The following is a 14,520-nucleotide window of genomic DNA, read 5'->3' on the forward strand; positions in this document are numbered from 1 at the left end:
GTGCCCCGGCTGCGATATTGGGGGAGGGAAACAATAGCGCGTATCAGCGTGTATTTGCAGAAAGGGCCGGCGGGCGCGGGGCGGCTCGGCGCCGCACAGTGAGGGCTTTGTGGGGCGGCACAGACTGCCCTCTGTGCGCTTCCCCGCGCCGGGTGCGGTCTGCGCTGAGCGACGGCGCTTTGACACGTTGTTGAAGTTGGCACCTGCGCGGCACTCGGTGCTGTGGTCTTCGCTGTGCGTAAAAGCAGAGAGCAGGTCTCAGCGCGGGTCGGGACGGGGGGTCGCGGGGGAGGGGAGGGGAAATCATTGAAGGTGGGCGCAGCGGGAGGAGGCTCTGGGGCTTGACGGGACTTCGTGCTGGGACAGACCTCTTGTCCTCCTCGCAGACGTGCCATGGACATGGCTGGCCACAGCCTGCTCCTGCTCCAGCAGCTGAACATGCAGCGGGAGTTCGGCTTCCTGTGCGACTGCACAGTTGCCATTGGAGATGTTTACTTCAAAGCCCACAGAGCGGTGCTCGCTGCTTTCTCAAACTATTTTAAGATGATATTTATCCATCAGACAAGGTAAGGATGCGCAGATCTCTTCCTATCTTCTTACTGCTCTGCTCGGCTTTCTGCTTTTTCCTCTTTTTAAAAGAGTTGCAGTCTAAAAGAGCCCAAGTGGGGATGTTATGTGGCCTGAGATTGTTTCCTAACCTGACTCGCATCTCAGTTCCTGCACAGCCTGCCCAGCACCAGCGCTGCCATGGCCTCAGGAATTGCCCCAGACAAGGAGAAAGCCGATCCCGTGGGGCTCAGGCAGTTTTCTGGCTCAGCTGGATTCCTCCTGACAGGATCCGTGGGCTCAAGGCAGTCAAGAAGCCATGGTCTTATCTCTTTGCTGCACTTCAGTCTGCAGATAAGGGCCAGGACTGTGAGCATCCACTTATTTCAATCTCCTGTCTGGATGTTTCACCTGACCAGGCCCAGGGCGGTTCTGCAGGTATAGGGAAGTTGGCTCTGAGCCCTAACCTCTGAACTGCAGTGATGGATTAATCCTCTCTGTTCCCCCTCCTGCTCGTGGAAAATCATCAGAGAATTACCGGGGTTGGAAGGGATCTCTGGATATCCCCCAGCCTAGCCCCCTGCAAAGCAGTTTCCAATAGCAGGTTGCACAGGAAAGCATCCAGGTGGGTTTTGAATACCTGCAGAGAAAGCAACTGCACTACCTCTCTGGGAAGCCTGTTCCAGTGCTCTGCCACCCTCACAGTAAATAAATTTTTCCTCATCTTCAAATGGAACTTCCAGTTCGTGCCCATTGCCCTTGTCCTGTCACTGGGCACCACCAAAAAAAGCCTGGCCCCATCCACTTGACTCCTGCCCTTTAGGTATTTTTAAGCCTTGCTAAGATCCTCTCTCAGTCTCCTGCAGGCTGAACAGCCCCAGAGCTTTCAGCTTTTCCCATAGGGGCAGTGCTGCAGGCCCCGATCCTTGGCCATCCACACGCAGCCATTGCTTGGAAGTGAGACGACAAGCGAACTTCTGTAGCAATAGGTGTTGTTTGCTGACACTTAGGTGCAAAGCTCGTAAAGATTACATGGCAGTGGCGGCTGGATTTATTACCTGAGCACACAAACACATGGCTAGGAGCCGTCACAGGTGGGGCAGACAGAGGCCGGCTGTGCTCACAGTTCTTCACCGCAGCTCTGTGTGCTGTCATTGAAGTCACCTAGATACACAGAATCATAGAATCGTTTGAGTTGAAAGGGACCCTTATAAGCCAGCTGGTCCAACTCCCCTGCAACAAACAGGGACACCTACAGCTCCATCAGGTGCTCAGAGCCCCGTCCATACACAGACACATGTGAGCACTGCTGTGCACAGAAGGGAGCCACGCTCCTTCAGGCCTTGGCAAGGAGCACTGGCTGTCATGGAGCTGCAGCCAGGCGGCAGCGCCCGCATTCTGCTAACCAGTGACGGTGCAGATGAATGGGCAGATAATGGGTCAGGGCTGTAATTTGGAGTCAACGATGTGCTTAATCATCTGTCTTGTTTCAGTGAGTGCATAAAGATTCAGCCTGCAGACATCCAGCCGGACATTTTCAGCTACCTCCTGCACATCATGTACACCGGGAAGGGCCCAAAGCAGGCGGTCAGCCAGAGCCGGCTGGAGGAGGGCATCCGCTTCCTGCACGCCGACCACCTTTCCCACCTCGCTGTTGAGATGAACCAGGCTTTCCCCTCAGAGGCCGTGCAGTCCTCAAACCTCTACGGAATCCAGATCTCCACTGCGCACAAAGCAGCAAAGGAGCGGCCAGGCGCCAAGGAGACACTGGGCAGTGTGGGGGGCCGGCCTTCTGCCCCAGCTGAACACCCGCAGCTGCAGCTCTCCCTCGCCATCGGCCTGGATGACAGCAGCCGTGAGCAACCAGGCCCGCATCCCACAGCCCAGCCTGCAGCGCTGACCAGGCCAACAGAGGAGGTGCCGAAGCTTTCTGTCTCCATCAAGCAGGAGAAGTGTGAGGCTGAGCCTGTGGTGTCTCAGAGCTGCAGCCCTCCTTCCCCGGACAGAGCAAACCCCATCCTTGCCAAGGCCAGCCTCAGGGTGCACCTGTGTCACTACTGTGGGGAGCGCTTTGACTCGCGGGCTGGGCTGCGGGAGCACCTGCACACCCATGTTTCAGGCTCACTGCCCTTCGGCGTGCCAGCCTCCATCCTGGAGAGCGGCGGGCTCGGCGAGGTGCAGCCCCTGACGGAAGGCAGGGAGAGTGGGCAGCGCCTCGGAGCCTTTCTCCTCAGGGAGGATGAGAACCCGCTGGAACATGCAGGCTGTGGCGAGCTCGAGCCGCTGCAGATCGGGCAGCTCTCCCTCATCTCCAAGGACCACGAGCCGGTGGAGCTGAACTGTAACTTTTCCTTCTCGAGAAAGAGAAAACTGGGCTGCACTGTCTGCGGCCGCACGTTTTTCCGGAAGAGCCAGCTGCTGGAGCACATGTACACACACCGGGGGAAGCAGCTCAAGCACGGCCGCAGCCCACGGCTGGAGAGTCCCCTCACCCCCAGGTTCCGGCCCTATGGCGACAGCGACGGCGTGGGGAAGAGTTCCAGCTTGTCCCAAGATCACTTGGATGAGTGTTTACTAGAGTCTGATCTCATCCAGGAGAGTGTGGATACGATCCTGGTAGAGTAGTTCTTCCTGTGCAGCCTTTCAACACTGGTTAGGGGCATTTTCTGTGCACTGAGCTGCCAGATCTGACTGTTGTCCTCAGCCAGAGTTGCCCTCTCACTGAGCTAGCTGTGAAGAATGGTGTGTTTGGTTTGTGTGTTTACTTTTTTACCTCTCTAACTTTTAAGCTCAAGCTAATTCAACTCTAAGTCCTTGGAAGCCTCCATGTGACTCGGTTACATTTTCATAGATGTGAACTTGTTCTTGCCCTGCTTTACTGGAGTTCGTATCGTGTCGCTGGGTGTGAGGTTTACACATCCCCTAATACATGGAGTGGTATCAAGGGCTGTTTGTAGCCCATAAAATTGCTTTTCTGGTTCTAGATGGAGAGAAATGTAGAGGGAAGTATATATATTGTTCTTCCTCAACAGTTTGGTTTTAATTAAAATAAATGAGGAGATAAGTCCCAAAGTTTGTGTTTATAACTGCAGTTAATAAATCTGCATAAATGCACATGGGAGCCATAAGGCTCATCTTTTCAAGGGAATTGGTGGCAACCTTGACTTCAACAGGCCCTAGAGTCCTCATCAAATGAATTGCTAACATTTATTTGCATATTACTTACATAATTAGGAGTTGGACTTGGCGATTCTATTGGGTCCCTTCCGACTCGGGATATTCTATGATTCTACTAATGTGCTTAAGGGCTTCACATGGGTTTTTTCCTGTTCCTCCCTCCTCGACTGCTGCTGCATGAACAAGACATGCATTGATGCCTCTCTGTGGTCAGCTCCCATTACTGGGCCTTCTGAGCACCAAGGGAAGGGAGCTGTGAGGGAACGTCCACTCATGGAGCTTCTGAGTAACACGTCCTGTCCAAAGTCTTTACAGGACTAAACAGCTCACAAGGCTTTGCTAGGAGATCGTCACAGAATCATTTAGGTTGGAAAGGACCACTAAAATCATCTAGTCCAACCATCAACCCGTATCGATCCATCCATACCATGCCCATGAACCATGTCCCTCAGTGCCACATCTCCATGGTTCTTGAACAAATACATACCATGCTACTCTCTGCTTGTGGAGTCACCTAACATGGTAAGATATAGACTTTGCCTTTCATTACTCAATTTCTGAAGCCCAAGGGGGGATTTAAAATTGTACACGTTCCTCTTGCGTTTTATCCCACTGTAGTTTTCCACCAGAGGTACCCGTGCTTCCCACCAGCTGGGCTCCAATCCATCCCATCCCAACATCTCTGTCCTTATGGCACTGAGATTCCTCCTGCAGCAACAAGCTGGGGCCTGGTGAGCTGCTCCAGTAACCCCAAGCCCTATTACTCACTACACATACCCCAGCCCCTGCAGAATTGAGTCATTGTATAGGAAAGGAGGCTTTGAACAATGGTGAGAACTGTTTGTTGTCAATATGCCCGGTCCACATCTCTTTGTAGCCAGGACCCTCGAGCTGTCATCTCATTCTGGAATAGGATCTGGAATGAAACCACTTCTGCATGTAGAGCCCGTGGAGGCCATTGTGAGGGTGGCTGCTGGGCAGGGGAGCTGAGCACTGCAGGGGATGGAGCGGCCGCCAAATTGTGTTTTAAGACAAAGGGAAAAAACAAACAGGCCCTGAGCTTGTGTGGATGCTGTGAGGAGCTGCTCTGTGTGTGCCCATTGGGGTGCTGGTGTTGCTGGGGCTGCAGCTGGGCTGGGTGGGAAAAGGGGTTTTCTTGAGGAAACAACAGCTGCTTGCAGATGGGTTCCCTGAAGTTCAGTGGGATGGCTAAAAAATGGAGTGCTGTGACAATTCCCTATTCAGTTTCGTGTGTTTGTTTCCAGCCCCGTTAGAAGCACAAGGGGGAATCTGCTGGGTAGAGACAGAGCTGTGCAAGGGAAGTAGAAGCTGCAAAATGAACTGAAAGTGACAGTTTTTAGACAGTTGAGCAGTCCACGGGCTGCTCAGTGAGATCTCTAACTCATCTGAACTCATTTGTGTTGAGAATCAGTGGCCTTTGATGTATTTGCAAGTCCTGCCGAGATCAGCAGGACAGATAAACCCATGGTGGGGATGCTTTAAACAAAGGGCAGTCAACAAAGGGCTCAGTATTGGGGACAACAGGAAATGTTGGTTTGGTTTGGGCCATTAAAGGCAGCTTCAATGAAGGCGGTGAGCTGGGCCAGAAGCGATGTCTGTCCCTGCGTCAGCTGTGGTGTGTGCACACCTATTGCAGGAGCACCCCTGCATAATTCTACAGGTCCATCTCAGACAGCACTGTGCTCATCACGTCTCTGATATTCCTTACCATTCCTCCCCCTTTTAGGGTGTGCTTTGGTTCATCTTTGTGGCACCGAACATCTGTGACATCAAACGTTGGTGAAAGGCATTTTCTCATCATTTGCAATAGAAGAAATGTATTTTCAGCGTTTTTCTTCTGAGTGTTAAAGCACTGTTATAATTAAAGCAGCAGAAGAAGCTGGAGAGACAGAACTGCACGCTGCAACCTCCCCTTGCAGGCATCGCTTGCTCTCAGCTTTGGAAAATCATAGAAAATCATTTTGGAAGGCAGCTCCATCTTCTAAGCAAGAACTGTAGCTGCTCCTGGGCACATAGGAAGAGGTTTACCCTTGTATGTAGAACACACTTGGGTTATTGTATACTTAACTCTGAGGCAGGGCATGCTGGAAAAATCTGCCTGATATGTACAGCCAGGAAAAATGAAAGCTTTGTCCTTGTATGCAGGATAATGATCCTGGTAATTCCTTTCAGTTGCCTGTGATTGATCGATCAGTGCACATGAGCTTAGGCAAAGGCTGAACATGTTGCCCAGAGAGGTGGTGGGTGCTCTGTCCCTGGAGACACCCAAGGTCAGGCTGAACGGGGCTCTGAGCACCTAATGGAGCTGTGGGTGTCTCTGTTCTTTGCAGGGGAGGTTGGACCAGATGGCCTTTAAGAGCTCCTTCCAACTCGAATGGTTATATCATTCTGTGATTCTAAAGACCTGGAGTGACGCGTGGAGGCTTGTAAAAGCTCTGGGGATGCCAAAGCTTTGATGAAGCAGGAACATGAGAGGTCCTTGGCTATGGCCAATGAAAGGGCATTGTCTATGATCTCATGCACTGCAGGTGAGTGCTCAGCCCAGTCCCAAAGCATTAGTGCAGAGTGCTCCTCCAGTGCCCATTAGCCCTGGGGATGCCACCAAGTGCTGCAGTGAGACATCATTTCCATAGGTAATTGAGTGCTATTGACCAGTGCATGCTGCACAACTTCCACCTCATGGAATCGTTTGAGTTGGAAGGGACCCTCAGAGGTTGTCTGGTCTGACCCCCCTGCAATGAACACCTAGAGTCAGGGGGAGGGATGCTGGCTGCCAGGAGGTGACACAGGCTCTCTCTGCTCCTTTACTCCAGGCAGAACAACAACAATAACCTCCAGCCTTCAGCTCAGCGGGCTGCCCACACAGTGCCTGGCAGCAGGGCCACAGGGCACAGGATACAGCCCCCGCACTGGAAGTGTTGACAGCAGGAAGCACATTGTAAACTCGGAGCACTGAACGTGAGAGTGGAAATAAACCATGAAACGCCGCTCTCATGAGCTTGCTGGAAAGAGCATTAAGGCTGGTAATGAATAGTTCTTAAATATGTTGGAGGTGGAAGGCGTAAACTGAGTGCAGGCAAAGCTTTCAGAAGTGCAGTGAAAACCATCAGCACATGCAATTCAATCTTATTTCCCATTTCATTTCCATGTTCCATAAGCAGGCGCAGGCTTCGGGCCATTGGCTCCCAGTGGCCCAGGAGGAGCTTCACCCTCAGCTCCTCACGTCCCTCCCACAGGCAGCAGCCAGCAGCACGATGTGACACACACCACTGAGCTCAGCTTCAGCTTTGCTGCTGGGTAAGGAGCTGACAGGCTTCTCTTCTCTGCTCCTGCCAAAAAGGAGCTCTCTGCGTGGGCTTCCTGGCGGTCCAGCACTAGGATAAGCTATTCTGAGCAAAGAAAACTGGGAAGGAAAAAAGCAAATGAAGCCCTAAATGGCACGCCAGTTAGGTATTTACAGTTGGAGCGATGTCAGGACTGAATTCCTTGAAATGCAATCACAGCATATGTGGGATTTGCATGTTTTATTAAGAAACAGTAATGACGCAGCTTCAAAGGCAGCCTAATAGCGGAAACGCTTCCATGAAATATTCTAACCCAGACACCTCCACCCTCAAAACAAAGGTGCAGCACAGCACAGCATCTCAGTGCCTCAGTTCCACCCGAGCTAAATTGTCCTGGCAAAGCCATGCAGCTGCTGCCGAGGTCAAACTTATAGGGTGATGGGGGCTGTAATCAGCTCTAGTGGGGGATGACGCCTTCATCTCACTCATTTGAGTTACAAAAGGGTTTTTCTTGGTGTCTCTCCCTTTTGTATCCAGCGTGATTGTCAATTTGTTTGTTATAACAGCAATTTGTAAATGATGGTTTGGGGGTATTTTTCACTGAGATTCACTTCCAAGCTGAATGGACGTTGAGTTTGTTGCAGAACAGTCACACTGTTAGCAAAGAACTGCATTTTCCACAACGAGCTGCAAAAAGAAATGTGAGAATGGTGCCTCCCAAAAATGCTGATCTATATTGTTCCTTAAATAACCATACAAGCAATAACATCCTCTGATTAGTTAAACAAAAACACATTTAATGTAAAGATTTTATCTGGCTGCAAATTAAATACTTCATTATTGTAATACCACCCAACAAGAGCTAACAAGAACCGTTCTCTGGGAAACGAAACTGCAGATGTAAAAGAATATTAAAGCAAATTATTTAAATCAATCTGTTCCCTTGGAGCGTTTCATTATTTTGAGTTACAGATGTGGAAGTCCTCTGTCAACAGGATGAGCGATAGGAGGGCTTTGCTGGTCCACCGGCAGGGTCCCACTTCCACCCATCACTTGCCAGCACAGAATTGCCACGTACTGCACGAACTTGCCCAATTTATTTTGGCACCTATGACAAAACTCTTGAATTTTCATGTGACGTAAGCACACGTATGAAAATATCCATCATTTGTGCAGGGAAAGCATCAATTCCAGTGCTGGGTTCCCACTTGCTGTAGTCCCTCCAGCAGCATATGGGGCCTCACTGCACACTGCAGTGCCCCGTGGGTAAAGCACAGGCAGGGGACTTGTTGAACAGCAAGCTGAGCAATAGCTGCCAAAAGGAATGCAAGAAACATCTGGGAAAGAAAGCAGCAGTGCAGACTGCGGGGTGAGCAGGAGAACAAATTAATTAATTGCGATGCAGCTACAAAGCAACACTTCCATATCCGAGTGGGGCAGCAGAGCGACGAAGAGGCAGATGGCCCAGAGGCAATCCCAACCAGCCAGAGCAGGCCCAGACTATGCACTGTGCCCATTTCTTACAGCTGTGAGGAGGAAACTGTCCCGAACCCTCTCTGGTGCTCTTGTGCAGCCAAGCAGCCTCATGCTTCTTTGAATGGTTCTGCTCCAAAAGTGTAGAGTTCCTGTGATTCATTAATGTCCAATTCTCTCATCATAATGGGGAAGCAGAGAAACTTAATTAAGTCATTAAGAGCCCATTAGAAGTCTGTGTTTTGTTCTGCAAACCTGAAAGAATAATCAGTATTAATACTGTTTAAAATGTACATTTTTTTTCAACTTTTTAATATGCTGTAAAGTGCCTCAAGTCCTTAGGAGCCCTGCACACTGGGAGCTTGGGCTCTGCAGTCTGTTCCACTAGCAAAGCAGCTCATCCAATGGTGATTCAATTGCTGGGCTGCTCTTCTGAGCCAGATGAGATCTGCGATCCTTCATAAATACCTGCCGGAATCTGTGGGATTTCAGGAAACTGTGAGTGGAAAAGACAGGGCAGCAACCAGAAGGAAACCTTATTTAAGAAAAAAACACGGAGGAATAATGAGTCTTAAAACATTTCAGGTCTGTTAAGCAGCAACCAGAAGGAAACCTTATTTAAGAAATAAACACGCAGGAATAATGAGTCTTAAAACATTTCTGGTCTGTTAATGTGAAGGCCTCTACTCATCAGATGGCCAGCTGGAAATGCTGGATGGCATGGTGGTTATCAGCTCTGGTACAAAATCTCTATGCCCAGTTAATCACAAGTCAAGAAAACAAGAGGTACACTCAACTTTAATGAACTAATTGCAAGTTACATGTATGGGTGGAACAGAGGGAAAACAGCCATGAAAAGGATGCAAACACAGACCTGGGTACAGAGCAGTTGCCAGTCCTGCAGGCTTTGGGCTGGACCTGTACAATACAGGTCTCTCCACTGCAAGGAGTGCCTCCTCCTGCAATGGACTATTTTGTTTTGATGTAGCATTAAGTCCTCCCCAACTGCTCAGCACATGGATAGAAGACAAGTGCCTGGCCACGCCCAGGGGTTCTGGCATCTCCTACCGAGAACTCAGGGGTGCCCCTGCATCCAAGGCATGGAGATGCTGCAGCCGTTCCATTGGCACCAACCCATCCCGGTGCCCACACAGCCCACACACAGCACAGCTCCAGCATAAGCGCCGCTCTTCCCAGGTGATGCAGCAGCTCCAAAGCTATACACAGTCCTTAGAAAGCCCCTTTCAAAATGATGGCAAAATGCCTGAAAGGAACAATAGGAAGTGCAAAGCCATTAATATACACACTGAATTATTGATAACGTTAAATAAATTCACAGAAAAAAAAAGTCAGTCTGATTTTTTCCAAGTTTAACGTGCACAGAAAGACACCATGGCACTCACTGCTGGTACTTTTCTCGCAGCAGCAGAGATCCTTTCTCAAAGTTCAAAACACGGTTGTGCACCAGGTTCTTGGAGAGTTGTGAGCCCTGGTGTTCTAACAGCGCCGAGCAGAAAACCTCTGTGTCCCCACTGTGGTCACTGAGCAGTTGCCAGGGGAGGCTGCTATTTCTGTACAGGCTGAGAATGGGGCAGGAGAACTTTCTCAGCAGAAAAGGCAGACTTTCATGCAGCAGTGTGTAAATCCCAACCGCGCAGCTGCAATCCTAAATTATCAAAAGGCCCCTTTCTTCCAGAGGGCTGGCAGTGAGAGGCGATGTGGACCCGCATACATCACGTGTGTGCACACGCTGCATGCACACCTCCTTAACAGAGCACTTTGTATTTTTCTGACAGCAGTCAGCCTGTCTGGGTGTTTTGTGGCAGTGTTCCCAGCCCTCATGTCTGGGTTTTCCCTGAGGACTTTGGTGTGATAGCTCCGGTGTTCAGGGTGCGTTTTGGACTGGCTACCATGGAGCCAGCTGGGATTTCTGCCGGGGGTCTCTGCGAAGTGAAGGGATGGATGGACACATGGACACACCCAGCGACCAAATCCCCTCCCAACATGGAGCAATTCCATGGCCTGCAGCACATCCTTGCTACCACGCGATTTCAACACTGAGGCAAGAGTTCACTGCATGCAGCACACTGCTATTTATATTACATGCCATACATTAAAAAAAAAAAACAACATCATATCCAAGGGAAGTTTCACCTTTGCAGACAAAAGGCAAGGCCAGGGGCTCCCTGTGGCCAGTATGCTCCAGCCTGCCCTCATCACTACACCATGGGGAGACCTGTGCTTAGCAGTGCAATGGGCCCCAGCAGACAAAGTGAAGGCATGCTCTTGGTGTTTGTGCAGCCTGAAGTCAGCAAGGAGAGCTGATGCTGTACTGCAGTGGGATGGGTGATACACAGGCTGCTTCTGACAAGGGAATAGGCTGGAGGAGTAGGCTGGGGCCTTAGGCTGGCCAAACTCTGCTGCTCACTGCATTCACCCAGTTCCACCTAATGCGACTTCAGACCATGGTTTCCTATACCTCCGAATGCAGTGCTAACTGCTTGGCATTGATGCGACTGATTGCACATCTCAGCCCCTTCTCCCTCCCTTGTACCCACTGAGCAAACCTCCAGCCGTGCTCAACACTCACTGAACCGAACCCAGTGGCAGGAGGTTTCTAGCTGCCTGTGGGGTCTCTTCCTAAAAGCACATTAACGTTTAAACCACTAACAGCAGGGAAGTCTGGAATGGAAGACAGCAGAAATATGGTCTCAACATAAAGATGCTAGTAAATGAAAACACTGCAACATTTGCACTTTCCTGCAGCCAGGCCTAGTGCACTCGCTGTGCTCAGCAGGGCCTGTCCCATGCCCCAGCACCAGTTTCATACACTGAACACACACACAACTTCACGGGCATGCAGAGTTAACTAAGCAGTGGCCTCCAGAGCTCTCTTGCTCCCCTCCTCAGGCCAAAGTAGCTTGGAATCACCCTAATCTGGGGGCATCGTCACCCTCACAGAAAACTGTTGTGTTTATTCTGTTCCAGAGCCATCTCGTTGACCAGCTGCTCTATGGATGACTGGATGGCCGCCTTCACAAGGGAAGATGCTGTTTCTATGAGGAGCAACTCGTACTGATCCGAAGTCCTGTGCCCCTGCTCGCCCAGACCTTTCTCTTCCACCATAGCATCACTGCCAGCCCCAGGGCCTTCTTTTTGACCAAAATCAAAGCTCCCACTGGATTTTTTATTCCCTTTTTGCTTCTTGTGGTGTAAAACTGGGGATGGCTCATAGGTCTGGTCAGAATCGGTGTCATCAGAGTCCACAGCTTCAGTGATGGTGATGACGATGCCAACGCCGGTGCCCATGTTGACTTCAGGTTTCTCCTGATGGCTGGAGCTGCTCTGCACACTCATTGCATCGTCCTTAGACACTGATGGACTGAAATCCATTGTGGTCTCCTCAGATTTGCCCTCCTTGGGGAGATCAGTGTTCCTCTCTGACTCATCCCTTTCAGGAAGCTCCTTGCAGATTGTGGCTATTTCCTGCACCTCGGTGATTTCAGGGGTGCCATTGGGTTGATCTGTGGAAACCGGCGCTTCGGGAGTGACTTCCCTCTCTTCCACTTGAGCTGTAGATTGACTCCCCTCAGGCAGCTTTTCCTGCACAGGTTCATTGACAGGCTCCAAACTGGTTATTTCTGACTGAGCGATGCACTCTGTGTGTTCATCCACTTCAGGTCTGCCCTCTCCCGAGGGCTCACTCCTCTCTTTGGCATCGGCACCCTCTGCTGATATGTGCTGGTCCTCTGCAGGCAGCGGGCGTAGGGCTTCAGCCTTGTCACAGGACTCTGCTGGGGCTGTGTCCTCTGCAGGTAGCAGGCTTAGGGCTACAGCACTGCCACAGGGCTCTGCTGGGGCGACATCTGCAGAGAGTGGGCTGAGGGACTCAGCCTTGTCACAAGGCTCTGCTGGGGCCACGTCCTCTGCAAGGAGGGAGCTGAGGGACTCAACCTTGTCGCAGGGCTCTGCTGGGGCCATGTCCTCTGCAAGGAGGGGGCTGAGGGACTCAGCATTGTTACAGGGCTCTGCTGGGGCCGTGTCCTCTGCAGGGAGTGGACTGAGGGACTCAGCCTTGTTGCAAGGCTGTACGGGGGCCATGTCCTCTGCAGGGAGTGGACTGAGGGACTCAGCCTTGTCGCAGGGCTCTGCTGGGGCCATGTCCTCTGCAGGGAGTGGACTGAGGGACTCAGCCTTGTCGCAGGGCTCTGCTGGGGCCATGTCCTCCAGCTCTTCAATGGCTTTATTCAAAATGCCCATCACTTCATTTGCTTGGACACTGTCCTCTGACTCCTCCACCACCTCTGTGGGGCTGGCCTTTTTCTTGCCTCTCAAGAAGCGCACACAGGGCATCTTCACCCCTGTGCTGGCCTTTTTCCTTGGAAGACCTTGTGCACAGCTCTCCTCTGCATCCATCTCCAGCTGCACCTGAGAATCAGAAGACACCTTCTTCCGTGAAGAGGATTTCTGCCCTCTCCGAGGTTTTGTGAGACTTTTGAGGGCTGCCCACGCTCCTCTGGAGGGTCGCAATTGAGCAGAAGTTTTTGCCTCCCCTGGGTCTGTGCTGATGCATTGATTTTTCTCCTTCGAGGTTCCAGAAGCTCCCTCACGTGCATCCTTAGTTGTCAGCCCCTTCTTACAGGACTTCTTCCGCTTCTTAAAACAGAGCATGGAGGGTTTTTCTGCCTGTTCTTCCAATGGGGGGCATGGTGTCCCTGCGCTAGGAGTCTCCAGCTCGCTCGGGTTCTCCATTTGTATCTCCTTAGCAGCCTTTGCCATATTTGCACCTCTCCTTCGTCTGTGTATTGCCTTTCTTGATTAATGCATAAAAGCTGCAGAGATGCTCAAATGGCTTTTTCCCCAAATTGTCCTCAAAACAACAGTAGTTGCTTCTTAACAAGCAGACGTGGCAATGTGCAGAGCTGTTCCAATGAAGCTATTGCATCCACTTTATAACTTCCACTGCATCTTCTTACTCTCCTTATTGCCTCTCCAAGGAGTCCCAGGCAGACTTGAAGTACCAGAGTCACTCTCAGAGTCACCTCTGTGATACCCCACTTCAGGTCGTGCTCCTCTAACAGTACACCACTGAATGGACAGTCTGACCTCAGTTTTACTCCCCCAAAGGATGACAAGTCAAGCCAAGAGTTAACAACTTTTATTCAGCCCGTGGACAGTTTGAGGGGCATGAGGAACTTGCTTGAAGCAACGTGGAGGCAGTGAGTGGAGGTGTTCTGCCTCCCAGTGCCAGCTCAGCTGCTGCTGTGCCTTGGATTCTGATCAGCTCCTGACACGGGTTGGGTGAGGTTTGCCTCTGATGGTGCTTGATGCTCCCAGCTCTGACCTGCAACGCAATGAACAAGTGGTAAGAAGCACAGAGCAAATATCAAAGGATTGAGAAGTAATTCTGAGCAGAATATTTCACCCCGGGATGCAGACAAGGGACAGAAAAGCAATTCTACCTCCGGATACCAATATCCAAAGGCAAAATAAAGCCACTATTATGCCAACTTAGCTCTGTTCCAACACAGAAAACACTACTTTGCATGGCAGAAGTGGCTGTATTTTTTTTCTAATTGCTCATATTATGACAAATCTATATTACTCACACGAGCATATATTTCCTGCTCCTACACTTGGCTCCATCTTCCCCCACCACTCTCTATGCACTCACAATTTGCAGCCCGGGAAATCACACCCCAAGACCGCTGATATTTTATTTTTAATGCACCAGCTGACAATATGCAAAACGCCGAATACAAGAGGAAGAATACAAAAGCGAAATCACACGGCAAGAAGGAAGCACATCTACGCTACGTGCACGCCTCCCATGGCAACCTCAATTAACACCACACGCGTCCATCAGCGCTGTCACCCTTGCAAAAATCAAAGGCACAAAGGCACGTTTGGGAAGATAGGAGAGCGCCCAACTTCTCGCAGCCGTCCGGCGCTTCCCGGAGCCCTCCGGGCACAGCAGAGCCGCGTGGCGGCGCCGTCCCGGCCCGGGGCTGCAGCTGCC

General features: G+C 51.0%; 2 protein-coding genes across 5 annotated transcripts; one reads left to right on the plus strand and one right to left on the minus strand.

Annotated features, from left to right (window-relative positions):
- Positions 1 to 6: 6 nt before the first annotated feature.
- Positions 7 to 3,618, plus strand: ZBTB25 (zinc finger and BTB domain containing 25). 3 transcript variants are annotated; one of them, XM_010712010.2, is made up of 3 exons: positions 7 to 255; positions 387 to 566; positions 2,040 to 3,618. In XM_010712010.2, the coding sequence occupies exons 2-3, from the start codon at positions 394 to 396 to the stop codon at positions 3,169 to 3,171; spliced, it is 1,305 nt and encodes a 434-aa protein (XP_010710312.1). In that variant the 5' UTR covers positions 7 to 255; positions 387 to 393; the 3' UTR covers positions 3,172 to 3,618. The 3 variants fall into 3 exon arrangements, with proteins under 3 accessions (XP_010710312.1, XP_010710314.1, XP_019471483.1); XM_010712012.2 differs by having other exon boundaries at positions 7 to 234; XM_019615938.2 differs by lacking the exon at positions 7 to 255 and having other exon boundaries at positions 311 to 566.
- A 5,654-nt stretch (positions 3,619 to 9,272) lies between these two features.
- On the minus strand, positions 9,273 to 14,494 carry AKAP5 (A-kinase anchoring protein 5). Of its 2 annotated transcripts, XM_019615937.2 has the most exons (2): positions 12,723 to 14,494; positions 9,273 to 12,662 (listed from the first exon to the last, which is right to left on the minus strand). In XM_019615937.2, the coding sequence occupies exons 1-2, from the start codon at positions 13,278 to 13,280 to the stop codon at positions 11,457 to 11,459; spliced, it is 1,764 nt and encodes a 587-aa protein (XP_019471482.1). In that variant the 5' UTR covers positions 13,281 to 14,494; the 3' UTR covers positions 9,273 to 11,456. The 2 variants fall into 2 exon arrangements, with proteins under 2 accessions (XP_019471482.1, XP_031409578.1); XM_031553718.1 differs by having other exon boundaries at positions 9,273 to 14,494.
- Between the last annotated feature and the right edge of the window lie 26 nt (positions 14,495 to 14,520).

The sequence above is a fragment of the Meleagris gallopavo genome, chromosome 5 (genome assembly GCF_000146605.3).
Source record: "Meleagris gallopavo isolate NT-WF06-2002-E0010 breed Aviagen turkey brand Nicholas breeding stock chromosome 5, Turkey_5.1, whole genome shotgun sequence".
NCBI lineage: Eukaryota > Metazoa > Chordata > Aves > Galliformes > Phasianidae > Meleagris > Meleagris gallopavo.

Bases quoted from the DNA above. Each gene is read 5' to 3' on its own strand.
- ZBTB25 (XM_010712010.2), top strand. From the start codon at position 394: ATGGACATGGCTGGCCACAGCCTGCTCCTGCTCCAGCAGCTGAACATG. The intron at 567-2,039 runs GTAAGGATGCGC...GTCTTGTTTCAG, and splicing joins ATATTTATCCATCAGACAAG to TGAGTGCATAAAGATTCAGC.
- AKAP5 (XM_031553718.1), bottom strand. From the start codon at position 13,280: ATGGCAAAGGCTGCTAAGGAGATACAAATGGAGAACCCGAGCGAGCTG.